This window comes from Pteropus alecto, unplaced genomic scaffold (assembly GCF_000325575.1).
Source record: "Pteropus alecto unplaced genomic scaffold, ASM32557v1 scaffold45, whole genome shotgun sequence".
NCBI classification, from domain to species: domain Eukaryota; kingdom Metazoa; phylum Chordata; class Mammalia; order Chiroptera; family Pteropodidae; genus Pteropus; species Pteropus alecto.
Window position 1 is genome coordinate 21,229,008 of NW_006442491.1, and position 15,334 is coordinate 21,244,341.

The following is a 15,334-nucleotide window of genomic DNA, read 5'->3' on the forward strand; positions in this document are numbered from 1 at the left end:
GTCTGGCATGAGACCAGTAGTCTTGTCCCTCCCCCGTCCCAAACAGCCAGCGGGGCCAGCCAGGTGTGGATGTCAGAGAAAGAAGACACTGGAAGGAGTAAGGCGCCTATATTAATAATGTATAACTTGAGCCCAGAGCCAAGGAGAGGAATGTACACTGTGAGAGGTAGGGGTGTGTGTGTGTGTGTGTGTGTGTGTGTGTGTGTGTGTGTGTGTGTAACTGGAGGTGGGCTCAAATAAGCTGTTCTTCTATAGGTTTGTGATTATCTGCTCCTGTATACTTTCTAGGTACCAGGCTCCATTTTAGGTGCTAGGGATGTAGCAATGAACAAGACAGACAAGGTTTCTGTTATCATTGAACTTATATTTCAGTGAAAGACACAGATAATATAGAAGTAAATAAAATACATGCAATAATTTCAACTAACGAAAAGTTCCATGAAGAAAATGACACAGAATGATTTGATAGTTTCTGGAGGGGCAAGCTGTGCCCATAGGTGGATACATAAATGTGGTGCATATACTTGCAGAGCGGCCCATGTTTGAGTCCTTATATTTATACTTATGTGTGCCTATGTGTGCAAATGGGCAGCTTTTATGCTTACAATATTTTATATATTAGTATATGTGATATTATGCATGTGAGTGCACACAGGCGAACTGGTATGTGGTATGGTATGTGGTATGCACGTGGAAATGTGCATGGGTACGTGGTATATGTCTGCATTTAGCCGTAATTAAAGATGTTCCGAAGTTCCTCGTGGTACTTGTCAGTGGGCCAGTTAAGGAAATAGCTGTTTTGCTTCTAGCATTCAAGGCCATTTGCCAGCTTCTTCATTCCCTGTTCCTTCCCACTTTAGAGAGCTCTCTCTGCTTTGCTCCTCTTAGCCCTAGGAGGGCTAAGCCAAGAAAAGGATAGTAACTCACTCACTGAGCCAGGAGCTGGGAAGAGGCCGATAATCTTCTGTGTGACCTCTAAAGGCCTGGCTTCTTTGCTAGTCCCTGTCCTTCACACTATGAGGAGAAAGAGTCCTGACTTGAAATCAGAAGACCTGAAGATCTATTCTTGGCTCTGCCACATATTATTGTGTGACCTTGGCCAAGCTATTACATCTCTCTGGGTTTCAGTTACCTCCTTCATAAGTACTCTGGGTAATGTAGTATTTAGGGAGGGCTATGTGGGGTGCTGGTGCCTGAAGGAGGAGGGAAGGTATTCTGAGCAGGGGCAATGGCATGATCAAAAGTGTGGAGGTGGGCCTTTCTGCATAAGGGAGGCCAGAGGAACCCACTTAGAATAAAATTCAGACTTCTTACCACTGCCTACGAGACCCTACATGATCTGGCTATTGCCTATCTCTCATTCTTTTCCTCCTTCTTGTTCATTATGCTCTAGCTAAACTGGCTTCCTTTCTGTTCTTTGAATAGGCCAAGCTCTTTACCACCTCAGAGCTTGTCCAAATTTCAATATTCTCTCTGCCCAAGAATTCATAGAATTGCCTACTTCTCATTACTCCGGGGAGAGGCCTTCCCTCACCCTCTTATTTAAAGTAGTTGTCCTCTAATATTTATCAATATTTAAAATGCATATATCCTTTGACCCAACAGTTTTACTTCTAGTAATTCATCCTACAGATATATTTGCTAGTGAGTTAAATGACATTTAAATAAAGATATTTCTTGAAGCATTTATTTTTTAAATAAATTATGGCACATACAAACAGTGGAACATTATGCAGATGACAAAGAAAATGAAATAGCACAATATGAATGATATCAAGGTTTATTGTTAAATTTTTAAAAAAGCAAGATGATCGAGTGCTATACTTAAGATCTGTGCAGTTTATTGGATATATATTATACTCAGTAAAAAGCAAGATACAGAATAGTGTATACTGTATGCCACTGTTTGCATAGAAAAATAATGAGAATATATAAACATAAATGCATGTATTTATGCTTATATGATAGGTCTGTCCTCTGGTTAAAGCAGCCCTGTCCCTTCTCTACCCACCCTATGCTTAGTTAGGATCTGTGAGGCATTCATTTCTCTTAACAGCATTAAAATTCAAATTTTTAAGTTCAATTTTTAAATTTCCATCTTCAGTGATATCCCTAGGACCTTATGAAAGATGCTAACAGTATAGCTCTCTTCCAAAGTGATTATCTTGGTAACTCCACACTAGTTCAGTTTCTCTGTACCTCCTATCCTACTAGGAGTGGCCTTGTCTGCATATTGACTATTTCTGGAAAGTTACACAACACAGGGTAACAGTGGTTGCCAGTAGGCAGGGTGCCTGGGGTGGGAGGGAACTTATCACATATTATTTTATGCAGTGTCATTTGTGTTTATTACTTATTTTTAAAAAATCATAAAATTGAAAAAGAAAAACCACTGAGGGGGGATATTCTTATAGTTAAATCTTCACATATAGTCATGAATATTTCTTATGATGTCTTTTAAAAAAGTATTTATCCTCAAATAATGCTTACCGTAATCTGAAATTATCTTGGTTGTATTTATTACTTGCATATTTCTTGCATTATCATTGGAATATAAGCTCCATGTTGTCAGGATCTTACTTATCTTGTTCATCGGTGCCTTGTTTCTATATGCATACATTGCACATAGTAGTTGTTAAATAAGAAAATGAACAAATGAAGAAATGACCAAAGAAAACGGGGCTGAAGCTTGAGGAGGAGTGTGAGGCAAGGCTGAGGAAGTAGACAGAAATCAGCTGATAGAGGCTGTTGATTCTCAAACTTTAAATGTGCATCAGAATCGCCTACTGATTCTTTATACCAGCTTATAATAAGGAAGTGAATTCTTGGACTCTGTGATTCTGATTCAGTAGGTCTGAGTTGGGGCTCAAGAATGTAGATTTTAACAAGTTCCCTGGGTGACTTGGGTGCTAGTAATCTGGAGGCCCCACTTTATGTCTGTGATATAATTTCTCCTTAAATATCTCTAGGATGGAAGATAAGGGACCATCATACCATTTTATCAACCTCAATGAGGCTCAGAGATGAACAGTACATTTTCAATGACACATAGCTTGTGTATAAAGTATACTTGAAAGACCAGCGTATCTGACCTATCAGTTCAAACTGTCTGATAGACAGCTCACCCTCATAGGACATTCTCAGACCTTGGTGTTACTGAAAGGATTTTATGACTCTTCCTATTTCTTGTTTGGGGAAGAGATTATACTCCCCAATGACTGGTTCTTTCTCATGTATCCCAGGGAGGGCAATGAGCCAGAAGAGACCACCCAGATCACATACGGTGAACTTCTGGTTCAAGTGTGTCAGTTCAGCAATGTTCTCCGAAAACAGGGTGAGTGTGGGGTAGGGGAAGGGGACTGGAGGATCTGGCCTCCGGGTGTCTGAGAACTTGGGGGAAGGAATCTGGTAACAGGAATAGAAAAGGTCAGCTGAGAAGAGTGGGGTGGTAGCTGGATGAGAGGGAGTAAGTAGCAGCAGAAAGGGTCCATGGTCTGTGTCTTTTACCTGCAGGCATTCGGAAGGGCGATCGAGTGGCCATCTACATGCCCATGATACCAAAGCTTGTGGTAGCCATGCTGGCATGTGCCCGCCTTGGGGCTCTGCACTCCATTGTGGTAGGAATTTGGGCTGGAAAAAGGGGCCAGGGTGGGGGATGGGGCTCTGGAGAAGTAGCTTGGGCCAGGATGATGGAGGATCTTAGGAATCAGACTAAATAACGATGTATGGTGCCAGATGGGTACTAGACTTATCAGGGGGATCACTCATAAATTATATAAATGTCTAATCATTATGCTATACACCTGAGACTAATATAAAATAATATCGAATATCAAGTATAATTGAAAAAATCAATAAATAGTAAATAAATAATAATAATAATAAAATAAAATGGAGGGCTCAAATGAGCTCTCCATATACCAGGGCAGGGATGAGGTGGGTTGGGGTGGTGAGAACCAGACTAAGGAATTTAGAATGTTTCCCTATCAGTTATCCAGTTTATTCTAGGATCTTGACTTAGAGACCCTGAAAGTTTTTTGAGTAACTCCTTTCCTTGTGCACTTAATCCCTGGATCCTCCTCTTCCTCAGTCTTCCTTCCCTTCCCTAGTTTGCAGGCTTCTCTGCAGAATCTCTATGTGAACGGATCCTGGATTCCAGCTGCAGCCTTCTCATCACTACAGGTGACTAATTCTCTCACTCCTTTTCTAGTACTCCTTCACCCTAAATCTTTGTCTATAAATAATCGGCTAGTTGGAGTTTGGGACTGCTCAGCATAGAGAGTAGGGATTGCCTTCCCTTTACCTCCTAATTCTACCTCAGCCAACCCTCTATCAGCTCAAACCAACTAGAAGAGCCAGAGTAAAGAGGCCCACTCAGGAAGGATTCTCTGAACATTGTGCTCACTAGGGATAGGGGGTGAGGAGTGTGGTAACTTCCTAAGGCCTGGAATGTCTGTTGCTCTCCAAAGATGCCTTCTACAGGGGGGAAAAGCTTGTGAACCTGAAGGAGCTGGCTGATGAGGCCCTGGAGAAGTGTCGGGAGAAGTAAGTGTGTTTGGCTGGTTGGCTGCGACTCTGGGTCAACTGGGCATTTCCCCAGTGCCAGGTTCCCTCTGTCCCTCTTACACTAGATGGACATGGGTGGGTCCTGCCAAATTCTCTTTTGAGCCAATGAGCCCACCACTTCAGGCTTTTCTTTCCTCCAGGGGTTTCTCAGTGAGATGCTGCATTGTGGTCAAGCACCTGAGGCGGTCAGAGCTGGGCACAGGTGACTGTTCCAGCCAGTGCCCCCCAGTTAAGAGGCCATGCCCAGATGTGCAGGTGAGTCTGGTACTGCTTTAACCTCCTCTGGGCTCAAATTGGTTCCCTTTTTTTGCCCAGGAAGTTCCTGATGTCCTTCTTTCCTTCCTCATTATAATGCAGAGGATCTGGGAGCAATCCTAGGAATGCCTCCTCTGGCAGGGCTGTCTGGGAGCTGGGGGATTTGACCTTGAATGTAGGTAGGGAGCCCTTTCTACCTTAAGAACTTAGAAAGAGATATTGTGAGGGAGTCTCCCATGCTGGTTGGGGTATCCTGATGGGCACAAGGGACCCTCAGAGTTTGGGCTTGGGTAAGAAATGGGCTGACTTGGATGACTAAATGTAGTTATCTGATAGATAACTGGGCTGTGGCTTGGGTTGGGTGGTCCCACCCTGGAAGGATCAGGATCTGGCTCTCAAGATATGGCCTTTGTTAGCTTTGGATCCAGTGCTTCTGGAGGAAATGGTAGAAAAGCTCAGTGGTGGCCTCTAGAACTGAAGGGCATGAAGGATGAAAGCTCCAGGGTCCAGAAGGATAGGTTCCTGAGAGTCTGTGACTTGAAGGGGCCCTGAGTGGTCTTAGGGCTAAAGAGGCTGTAGTCTAGTCTAGGGAGCTTGGAGACTCCAGTCAGCATTAGGGCTTTTGAGTGTATAGGGGCTGGAAACAAGATCAGGAAAATGGAGGCTGGGAGGATCAGTGAGAGGGGAACCTGAGGGAAAGGAGGCAGCCATAGGTTTGGGGCACACTGACCCTTCCCTCCCACTCCCTATACTTGGACCCTGCTCACCACCCTTTCCGTGGGCTCTTAACAGGGTAAGCTGAAAGAGAAACCCAAGCGCATCTGGCCCCAGGTATCCACCTCTGTACCGCCTTGGGCACTGCTTTCCTGCGTGCTTGTCTGTGTGTCCATTTGCTCTTTGCCTGTTTGCCCCATTGAGGTGGCTGCCAAACCTAACCCCCTTTTCTCTGCCCCGGATCCTTTGCCATCTAAGTTACTCTAAGGGTTGCGAAACCAAATGCCTGTTGCTGTCTCTGAGCTGGCATAGAGCATGGATCTCAGGGAGGTAGCAAGAGACATTCCATTTCTCTCCTGTTGCTCAAGACCTTTGTGGGAGAGAGGACCAAGTAACCTATCAGAAAGGTTTTACTGTGCTCTTAGCCAGGGCAGAGCCAGGAGAGACAGGAGGAGGAGCGTGTAGAGGAGATACAGACCTTGACCTTGGGAATTCACCAACAAGTTGGGGAGTTAGGTATGTACTACAAATGGAAACCTAAGTTTTATATAGGACAGTAGAGAAGATTCCTAAATACACTTATATACTACATTGGGATTTACAAACTACACGTAAACTCTCTGCTATAATTAAATGCTAAATTGAACAAAAGTTACATTGTAGGTAGTTCTAAGAAGGGAGATCCTTAAGTAGGGACTCAAAGCAGATTTGTATAGAGGAGAGACTGGGTTTGGGGTCCAGAGACCAATTTTTAGCTGTATGACCTTGAATAAGTCTCCTGTCCTCTCTGGGCTTACGGGTCTCTTATCAGTAACAGAGAGAAGATAATACATGCTTATTAAAAGGAAACTGCTTTCCTTACTAAAAAAACAAACAAACATAAAACCCATTATTCTTCTGAGTTTTACCATCCTCTTAGGGTCTTACTTTAAATCTCCTATAATTAACCTATTAGGCTAATGGTAAATATAATCCCCTTTTTCTCTATTCTCATTAGCATAGTGGAGATGGATCTGATTCCCATGGGACACTGCTTTCCTTTTAAAACTCAGCAAGGGATCTAAGACTTTTCTTTTCAAGGAGGTAACAGACTTAATGGTTAGAGTACAGGCACTGGAGCCAGAGTACTTGGGTTCAAATCTGCTACTGTGGGAGCTTGGGCAAGTGACTTAAGCTCTCTTGCCTCAGTTTCCTCACCTATAAAAGAAGGATAATAATTATACCTACCTGATGGAGTTTTGTCAATATCTATAATGTGTTTGGCATGTAGTAACTACTCCATACATATTAGCTTTTATTGTTTTAACAGCAGACAGGTGAGCATTTCTAAAAGGGAAACCAGAGGGGTGGTTCCATAGAGCAGTGGTTAGCATGTCTCCTTTACATGCAGAAGGTCCCGGGTTCGAGCCCCAGCAGAGCCACGGCTCATACCCTGGGTACACCAGGCCCCCCAGGTGCGCCAAGCCGCACAAGCACGTGGGAGGAGATGCCCCTTGAGTAGATGCCCTGCCTTCAGAGATCCAGTTCTTAAGGGGAGAGGGCAACATCCCTAGGTTACGGGTGGAAGTGGGGGGGAGGTATTAAAAAATAATAATAAAAATAAATAAAAGGGAAACTAGAAAAGAAACTTCTGTAATTCTTAATATCAGAGACTTTCAGGCTACAGGCTCCTGGAATTTTGTTTGTTGGAGGTGAAAACTGTTACCAAAAAACCAGAAGCCATAAAAATTGGCTTACAAAGTCCAGGTTTGTTGGCCAAGAATTGCGGTCAAAGCTACAGAAATCTTGGAAGAGCTCCAAACCCCCTCATCCTTAAGGAATCTTCAAGGGAGGGCCTGGCACAGTTTGTAGGTGCCCTCTTCAACTATGTCACCTATGAGCTTCCTTATGTTCCTCTCATACCTGGCAGCTGCCCTCCCTGAGGCTATCCTGGTCAAAGGACAAAGGCCAACCCCTCAATTCACATTTCAGAGAATTCTAACCTTTCCCTAGGTCAAAGCTCTGGGCCCTCACAAGCACACACCTAATTCACTACCAATGTTTGCAGCTCTAATTGAACTAACCCGGCTTCCTGGTGCCGGTTATCAGCTCCATGACTGAAGTACACACCCCTTGTTACTCACATGCTCACAAAAGAAATAGTTTTACAAGATTATAAGAGTCCTCTCATTGCCACAGTGTAACTTGCCCTTACATGTACCTAGTGCCTTTCCTATAACAAGTCACACCAGTACCGTAGACCAGCACCATTTGCCCAAAGCAATATTAACATGCTTCTGCTTAAATACATTAATGCCCTTATCAAGTAGATCATTTGGCAAAAAAAAAAAGTGTTCATGTGACAAGGTATGTGTAGATCCATATGGCTATTCCATCCAAAAAATGAGGGTGTGTTTTTGTGTTTTCTTTTTTTAAATTTAATGGCACCTCACTTGGCTTGGGCTTGCCGTTCTTATGATGCCTTTGTGCCAGAAACTTCAAATTCTCTAGAGTAAAGGGGCAGATAGTACAAAAAGAGGGGAGTGGTTGGAGAATCACTTTATAATTTATTAAGGTACATGTCTAACACTTTAGGTTTTTTTTTTTTTAAGGAATATAAGACTATTTATTAACCATTGTTTTCCAGTATTTACAATAAAATAAATAATATACAACTGGATAACATTCTGATTACTACAAAGTCATTGTTTCCCTGGCTTCTGCTGAACTAGTAACCCATATATACTGAGATTGAGCCTACACATAAGGAATGAGTTGGGATAAAGGAAAAACATGCAGGCCAAGAGTTTAGATTATGAATGTCTGTTCACCTATTTATTCCAGCAGGTCCTAAACTACCAAGTCTCTAACTATCTCTAACCTTTGTTCCATGAGAGAAGTCTTACACATTCCAGGAATCCTTACCTTTTCAAGTTAACATAGCACAAGGATCTCAACTTCTTGTAAAGGAATGGTACACTAGAAGGAACCCTTTAAATAAGTCTTGTTTGCCTAATTAAAACACACTAGGATTGACCTAGTTTTCTCATTTGGGTGGGGAGGTTGTTGGTAGTGACAGAATTTCCTTTAAGGGATTTCGCAAACAGACTTGCATTTATATGATTGTAGATATGGATATGGAGTCTGACGTGGTTCCTTTTAAGCAGTCCACTTTTAATTACTTACATTATATTTAAATTGCCAATTAATTGCAAATTATTTAATTTCAAAGGTTAAAGCTTCAGGAAAAATTTCAATTTAACTTCAAGTAATGTATTTCTTAGGTTGCTGAAAATGATGGCTTCCCAGAAACATGGGCTCATTCATGGTTTTAAAGTGCTGCTTTTCTTTGTTTTGGTAAATGTTAAAAAAAGAAGAAAATCATTTACATAGGTACTCTATGTATATACACCTAAAACCCCCAAATAAACAAAAAACCCAGAATGAATCTTAGGTATATATATGAATTAAACACAAATTCTGACTGAATAATTACAATGGAGATTTTCCCCAACATTTAGAAAGCTGTTCTCTAACGCAGAAGGGAAAATGTGGTATCAAATGTTCTTTCCTGATAAAGGAAGCAACTACAGAAAGCTTTCATTCAAAGTAAACAGTGCTATAGATGCAAAAACAACCCAAAACAAAACAAAAAAACCCCAACTCCCCCAATACTACTTTAGAACAAACACATCAAACTTGATTTTCATTAGAATGTAGTTATTTTTTTACCCTAATCAAAAAACCAAGACCCAGGTTTTGTATGTATAAAGCAACGCAAATAATTATTGGGCTTTGTCTTCTGGACAAGAATGCTGAGTTAGTCTCTCTTCATAAAAAGCAATTACAATTTGAGGACACTTCATATTTACGTCTTTTGCCAGCTCCATATCTGTCTCATCTGAATCTTTCCATTTCATGGGAAACATTAATTCTCTACTGCTATCTGTGGCGCCAATTATTTGTTCAGGATCAAGACTTCTGGTAAGGCCTCTTAGTTTATCAGCAGCATCTTTTCTTCTTTGATTTGCTATCAGCAGACTCACTGTCAGATTTTCTTTTGGTACTTTTTCTTTGCCAGCTTTTTGAGAATTAAGAAATGTTTCAATTAACATTGGACAAACTAAAACTTTTTCAGGTTCTTAAGTATTGTCAGCATCTGTGAATCCCTTCCACTTGAGGAAATACTCCACCTTTCCATTTACTATGCATTGGTCCAATACTTTTTCCACCACAAATTCTTCAGGCTCTGCCTCTTCAGCTTTTTAACACTTTCCATTTTGTTTCTCTTCCATCTTTTGCAATGTAGTTTTATTGGAGGCCATTTTTTATTGCAGACTTGAAGAAATATTATTCATTGCCTCCTAACTGCTCTGGTCCTGCATCTTCAGCTTCTCAGGCCCCTGCCCTCCTCCAGCTCGAGCCATATGCAAGGGGGAGGGGCACGTTGGTTTTTTTTTTAACCAAACAGGCATACAGTAGATCACCATATAGCCATACAATAGGAGCAGCTGTTTCTCTTATATTCTCATGTCTACCTTCTAGCCAGAGCCATTGAACATACAAGAGGCTAATGAATATGAAAGGACTGTGTGGCAGCTAAAGAAAACCCCAAACAGTTCCCATTATCATATCCTTAAATTCATCTCTCAGAGGAGTTCAGTATAACTAGGTTATATCTTTCTCTTTTGATGTTCCCCAAATCCTGTGAGACCATTAGGGCAAGAATGACTATCATTTTAAAAAGGAGTGAAGAGGTAAAGTGACTTGCCCAAGGTCATATGTAGCTGGGAAGTGGCAGAACTTTGATTGAAATCCAGTGTAATTTTTGGACAAATTCAGGGAGTCCAACTTTACTCAGTGAAGAGCAGACTCAGAAAACTAGTTGTTCAAAGAGGTTATTTCATCAGGAAAGTAAAACAGTTTTAAGGATAGTTTAGAAAAACTTTGGGGTGACAGATCCAGAAATAGTTATTGAAGGCACTCCAATATACAGGGAACCTCTCCGCTGAGAAAAAAGTCCACCTTGGTCCTTCTCCACCAACTTAAAACAAGGTTTCCTGATGAATGGAACCTCAGGTAAATGCCTTTATGGGAAACTCATCAGTACCAATGGTGTAAAGGCAGGGGCAAAGCTAGGATAGGAACCTCCAGATGTGGATGAGGTCTGGACATTCAGGAAAAGGTGCTTGGACCAAGATCTGTTGACTTCTTTCATTACTAACGGCCAGATGCCTGTCTCACCTGCAGGCTCTGACTAATTTTGCATTTCTGAATTGTGTGGTGTTCGCAATCCTGCTGATGAGCCACTAGTCCCATAAGTACATATGTGTGTATGCAGGCCTGTGTGTGCATATTCATTTATTCAACAAAAATTTACTGAGTGTCTTTTGAGTGCCAGGTGTTGGGGATATAGGAAAAAAAGAGAAGACCTCTGCATTCGTAGAGGTCACTATTTAGTTGGGGAGACAGTAATCAAGCAAACAACTAAATGAAATAACTGGAAATATGTGCTGTGTGGGAAAGAAATATGGTGCTGTGATCAAGAATAATAGCAGGGGTGATGATGGGGGTGAGAATCTACCAGATGCTGTTCAGAGAAAGCCATTCCAAGGTGATATTTAAACTAAGAAATTAAAGGATGAGAAGGGACCAAGAGTCCCTCTTCTGCCTGAGGCCAGGTGAGGGGGAACTCTGGAGCAGGTTGCTGGGAGTACCCAAGAAGTGTGCTGTTCTGCTCCTGTTCTCTCTGTCCCATTCTACCCTTACAAGGCCCTCCCTCCCCGCCAGCACCCCTACCTGCCAGTCTCACCTCAGCCCCTTCAAGTGCCAGGTAGGGGTATCTCCTGGCCCCATCTCAAGCTGTTCACAGTTCTTCCCTGCCCATTCCTGTCTTCCTTCCCCTGCAGATCTCCTGGAACGAAGGGATTGATTTGTGGTGGCATGAACTCATGCAGGGGGCAGGGGATGAGTGTGAGCCTGAGTGGTGTGATGCTGAGGACCCGCTCTTCATCCTGTATACCAGTGGCTCCACAGGCAAACCCAAGGCAAGTTGTGTGTGTGTGTGTACTGTGTAGGGGTGCCAAATGAGATTCTGAGGAAGCATATGATGACATGAAATTTACAACCCTGAGTTTCAGAAATGTCATATTACCTTTTCCAAACTGAATTAAGACACTAAATTGTGAGGCCCAAGGTAAGATAATTCAGGTGGGGGCTTTCCCATTTCCAAGAAAAGGAGAAAAGGATCAGTCCATGTGGCTTACACTGATTTTTCTTGCCCCTGCCCACATGGTTTGGTTGAAGGAGAGCTGCCCTATCAACTCAAGGCCAAGGTGGGCACAGGGATCCTTCTTGGGCTCCTAGGCTACAGCTCTTAGAATTCAGTTCCTTCAACATGCTAAACTTCAATATCTTGTCCTTCCCAGGGCACAGGGTGGGAGCCAGGAATACTTAAGAAAACTCTGACTCTTCTACTGACTCGAAAGATATGACACTCTACCTTCTACTTACCCCATCCTTAAATTCTTCTCTCCACATGCTTTAGAGTATCCTTCAATTGGCCTTTAGATACACAATTTTAGTCTGTCTTTCTTAGGGATGGGATTTTGATGGAGTTAGCAAAGATTATCTTTTTAATTTTCCATTCAGTCAACATGTAATTGTGTGTGTACAAATATACAACAGAGATGCTATTAGATGTGAGTGTACTAGAAGTGTTCATGTATGTGAGTATGATGTGGGTGGCTCAGAAATACCATCTTAGCGTGTGGGTGTGAATGATGGACTGAATATATGTGTGTGGGGTATGTGATGGGAACATGGAAAAAAGGGGACGGAAGAGAGGTGGATGCCATGAAAGGGTGCTGGCAGGGCCAGAATCCCTGAGGATCTTCCTCTAGCTCTGCCCAGCCTACATTTAGTGATCAGTGGGGGTGTGCCCAAGGCCCCAACCAGAGGCCCTCTTTTTCTCCAGGGTGTAGTACACACAGTTGGAGGCTACATGCTCTACGTGGCCACAACCTTCAAGTACGTGTTTGACTTCCACGCAGAGGACGTGTTTTGGTGCACAGCAGACATTGGCTGGATCACTGGCCATTCCTATGTCACCTATGGGCCACTGGCCAATGGTGCCACCAGTGTTTTGGTGAGAGAGGAGCTGGGACCCATGGCTACCTGGCCTACTTAGGGGATGGACAAGATGATTCTATGTGACTGCCTCCCAAGGCCACTCGGTCTAGAGGCAGTGTGACTTACACAGTCCTTTCTTGGTTCTGAGGGGGTTGTACATCCTAAGTGGGATGTTCTCTTGGCTTGTCTGGTAAGGGACTGAAGGCATGGGTTTGTCAGAAAGGGCAAAATACTGAGCCTGAGGGTATGGTAGGGGAATGGAGGGACTATTGGGAAGAACTGGGAATGACTAGCCTTCACTGTGGTCAGTTTGAGGGGATCCCCACATACCCGGATGTGAGCCGCCTGTGGAGCATTGTGGACAAGTACAAGGTGACTAAGTTCTACACAGCACCCACAGCTATCCGTCTGCTCATGAAGTTTGGAGATGAGCCTGTCACCAAGTGAGACTTCACCCCAGCTGCTGCCCCATGGGTATCCCTCAGAGCTGAGTGCTGGCCTTTGTGCACAGTCTTTTCCATTCCCCTGTTCCAACTCCCTGGCCTGGAATAGGGGAGGGGGCAGGAGAAGAGCCTGGGCATATCCTGGTCTCAGTGGTACTCAGAGCCTCCCTCTCTTCTCTACTCCCCTGCCCAAGGCATAGCCGGGCATCCTTACAGGTGCTAGGCACAGTGGGTGAACCCATCAACCCTGAGGCCTGGCTGTGGTATCACCGAGTAGTAGGTGCCCAGCGCTGCCCCATCGTGGACACCTTCTGGCAGACAGAGACAGTGAGTAAGGGCTTGAGAAGGTTGGGGCTCAGGGATAATGTGGGAAGACTGATTTACATCCCTGGTCTTTTGACTTCCACAGGGTGGCCATATGCTAACCCCGCTCCCTGGTGCCATACCTATGAAGCCTGGTTCTGCTGTGAGTAAGGCTCTCTTGGCTGGTCTTAGGCTAGGCAGGAGTAGAATCTTGGGGCATTTGGCCTAGATGGAGGGTGGGGGACTGGACTGAAGATGTGTGCAGAATTTGAGGCTCTGCATCTCCTTTGGAGAAGCAAAGAGTTGAGTCAGAGTTGTCTCATTCTTCTCCTTGGGTCCTGTCTCCTGTTTGTTTCTAGACCTTCCCATTCTTTGGTGTAGCTCCTGCAATCCTGAATGAGTCTGGGGAAGAGTTGGAAGGTGAAGCTGAAGGTTACCTGGTAAGGCCCTGGCCCTTGGGAGTGTTTGAGGAGGTGGGAGAAAGGGTCCACCAAGGAGTACTATACTTGGCTTCAGAATTTAGAACCTGATCTCTCCTGGTAGCCTCTTGTGACTAAACTTCCATGGTTGAGGGTTTATCCTCTGCAGAGATCTTGGGGTGAACCCTTTTGGATGCTTTGTCTGTGTCTCTGCCTTTTGGCTTACAAGACCCTTAAGGGCTCTGCTCAAAGATTCCTGATGATGCATTTTAGGGTCTGGAAGACTTAGTCCCAACTCTTCCTTTGATAAACATTCTAGTATGAAAGGAGGCTTCATAACAGTGGAAAATCATTTAGGCTTCAGAGTCAATCTGCCTGGGTTCAAATTCTGGCTCTGTCTCTTCTGTGACCTCAGATAAGTTACCTCACTCCTCTAAACCTCAATTTCCTCATTTGTAAAGTAGGGTTATAATAGTACTCTTCTGTGGTCGCTGAATTGATTAAATTAGATAATCCCTATGCCGGGTTTAGTATAGAACCTAATAGTGCTTGATAAATGTTAACTGTTGCCTTGATTGTTGTATTAGTACTTACAGGGAGATCATCAGCCCCACCCTCCACTCTGCTTCACTTTTACTTAGAGCAAGTTAGTAACAAGGGCAGGACTTGAATCCAGGCCTTCTGATTCTTAGCCTAGAATTCCATCATCCTACCAATCTGCTGCCACAGGATGTTATTGATTGGGGCAATAATTACTCCTATGTGGGTCCCACATTTTTATATGACTGTTTTCATTTGCATCAAACTGGACCTACTTTCCTGAGGGTTTACCCAAAAGGAGACTCAAATTTACTAAATGCTTATCACTAAGAGAACATTGTGCTAGGCAACTTCTACATACTACCAATTTAATCCTCACAATAACTTTGAGAGGTAGATATTATTTTCTCTGATATACAGATGAAGATCTGGAAGCTGAGAGGTAAAGTTACTTACCTGAGGTCACACAGCTAGTAAATGGCACAGTTGGGATTCCAAGCCTGGACTGTCTATTTCCAAAGCCTGTACTTTGTCCTACTTCTCAGGAATGGCATTCAGGGTATTTCTCCTCAGGTTTGGCAAAGTTGTGATTGTCTTCCAGTGAGACAGCACAGCAGATGTGACCAGTGTGCCTTCCTCACTCCCAGGTGTTCAAGCAGCCCTGGCCAGGGATCATGCGCACGGTCTATGGGAATCATGAACGCTTTGAGACCACCTACTTTAAGAAGTTCCCTGGATACTACGTGACAGGAGATGGTGAGCTTGGTTATCCCCTTCCCACACCCAAGACATTTTCAGGACAGGAAGAGTTGTCTAGGGGTGGAGAAGGAGAGAGAGAAGAAGAGGAAGAAGGATGGAAGGAGGCAGGAGGGAGCGGGTAGAGGGAGAGAGGGAGAGAGAGATGGAACAGCGGGGAGAGGGAGGGAGGGGGTGGCGGAGAGAGAGAAAGGAAGAGAAAACGTCTTTTGTGTCAGTGTCTAATAT

General features: G+C 43.6%; 1 protein-coding gene and 1 pseudogene across 2 annotated transcripts in view; one reads left to right on the forward strand and one right to left on the reverse strand.

Moving 5' to 3' along the window:
- Positions 1–15,334, forward strand: part of ACSS2 (acyl-CoA synthetase short chain family member 2) — a 45,643-nt gene that overhangs the window by 26,540 nt on the left and 3,769 nt on the right. For both annotated transcript variants that reach the window (XM_006921742.2, XM_015597023.2), the window contains exons 3-14: positions 3,243–3,334; positions 3,514–3,617; positions 4,110–4,182; positions 4,470–4,545; positions 4,707–4,821; positions 11,424–11,561; positions 12,491–12,661; positions 12,955–13,088; positions 13,283–13,415; positions 13,498–13,554; positions 13,751–13,831; positions 14,998–15,106. In XM_006921742.2, coding sequence (XP_006921804.1) covers positions 3,243–3,334; positions 3,514–3,617; positions 4,110–4,182; positions 4,470–4,545; positions 4,707–4,821; positions 11,424–11,561; positions 12,491–12,661; positions 12,955–13,088; positions 13,283–13,415; positions 13,498–13,554; positions 13,751–13,831; positions 14,998–15,106 — 1,283 coding nt within the window. The remainder of the gene's footprint in view (positions 1–3,242; positions 3,335–3,513; positions 3,618–4,109; positions 4,183–4,469; positions 4,546–4,706; positions 4,822–11,423; positions 11,562–12,490; positions 12,662–12,954; positions 13,089–13,282; positions 13,416–13,497; positions 13,555–13,750; positions 13,832–14,997; positions 15,107–15,334) is intronic.
- Positions 9,252–9,839, reverse strand: LOC112471036 (annotated as a pseudogene).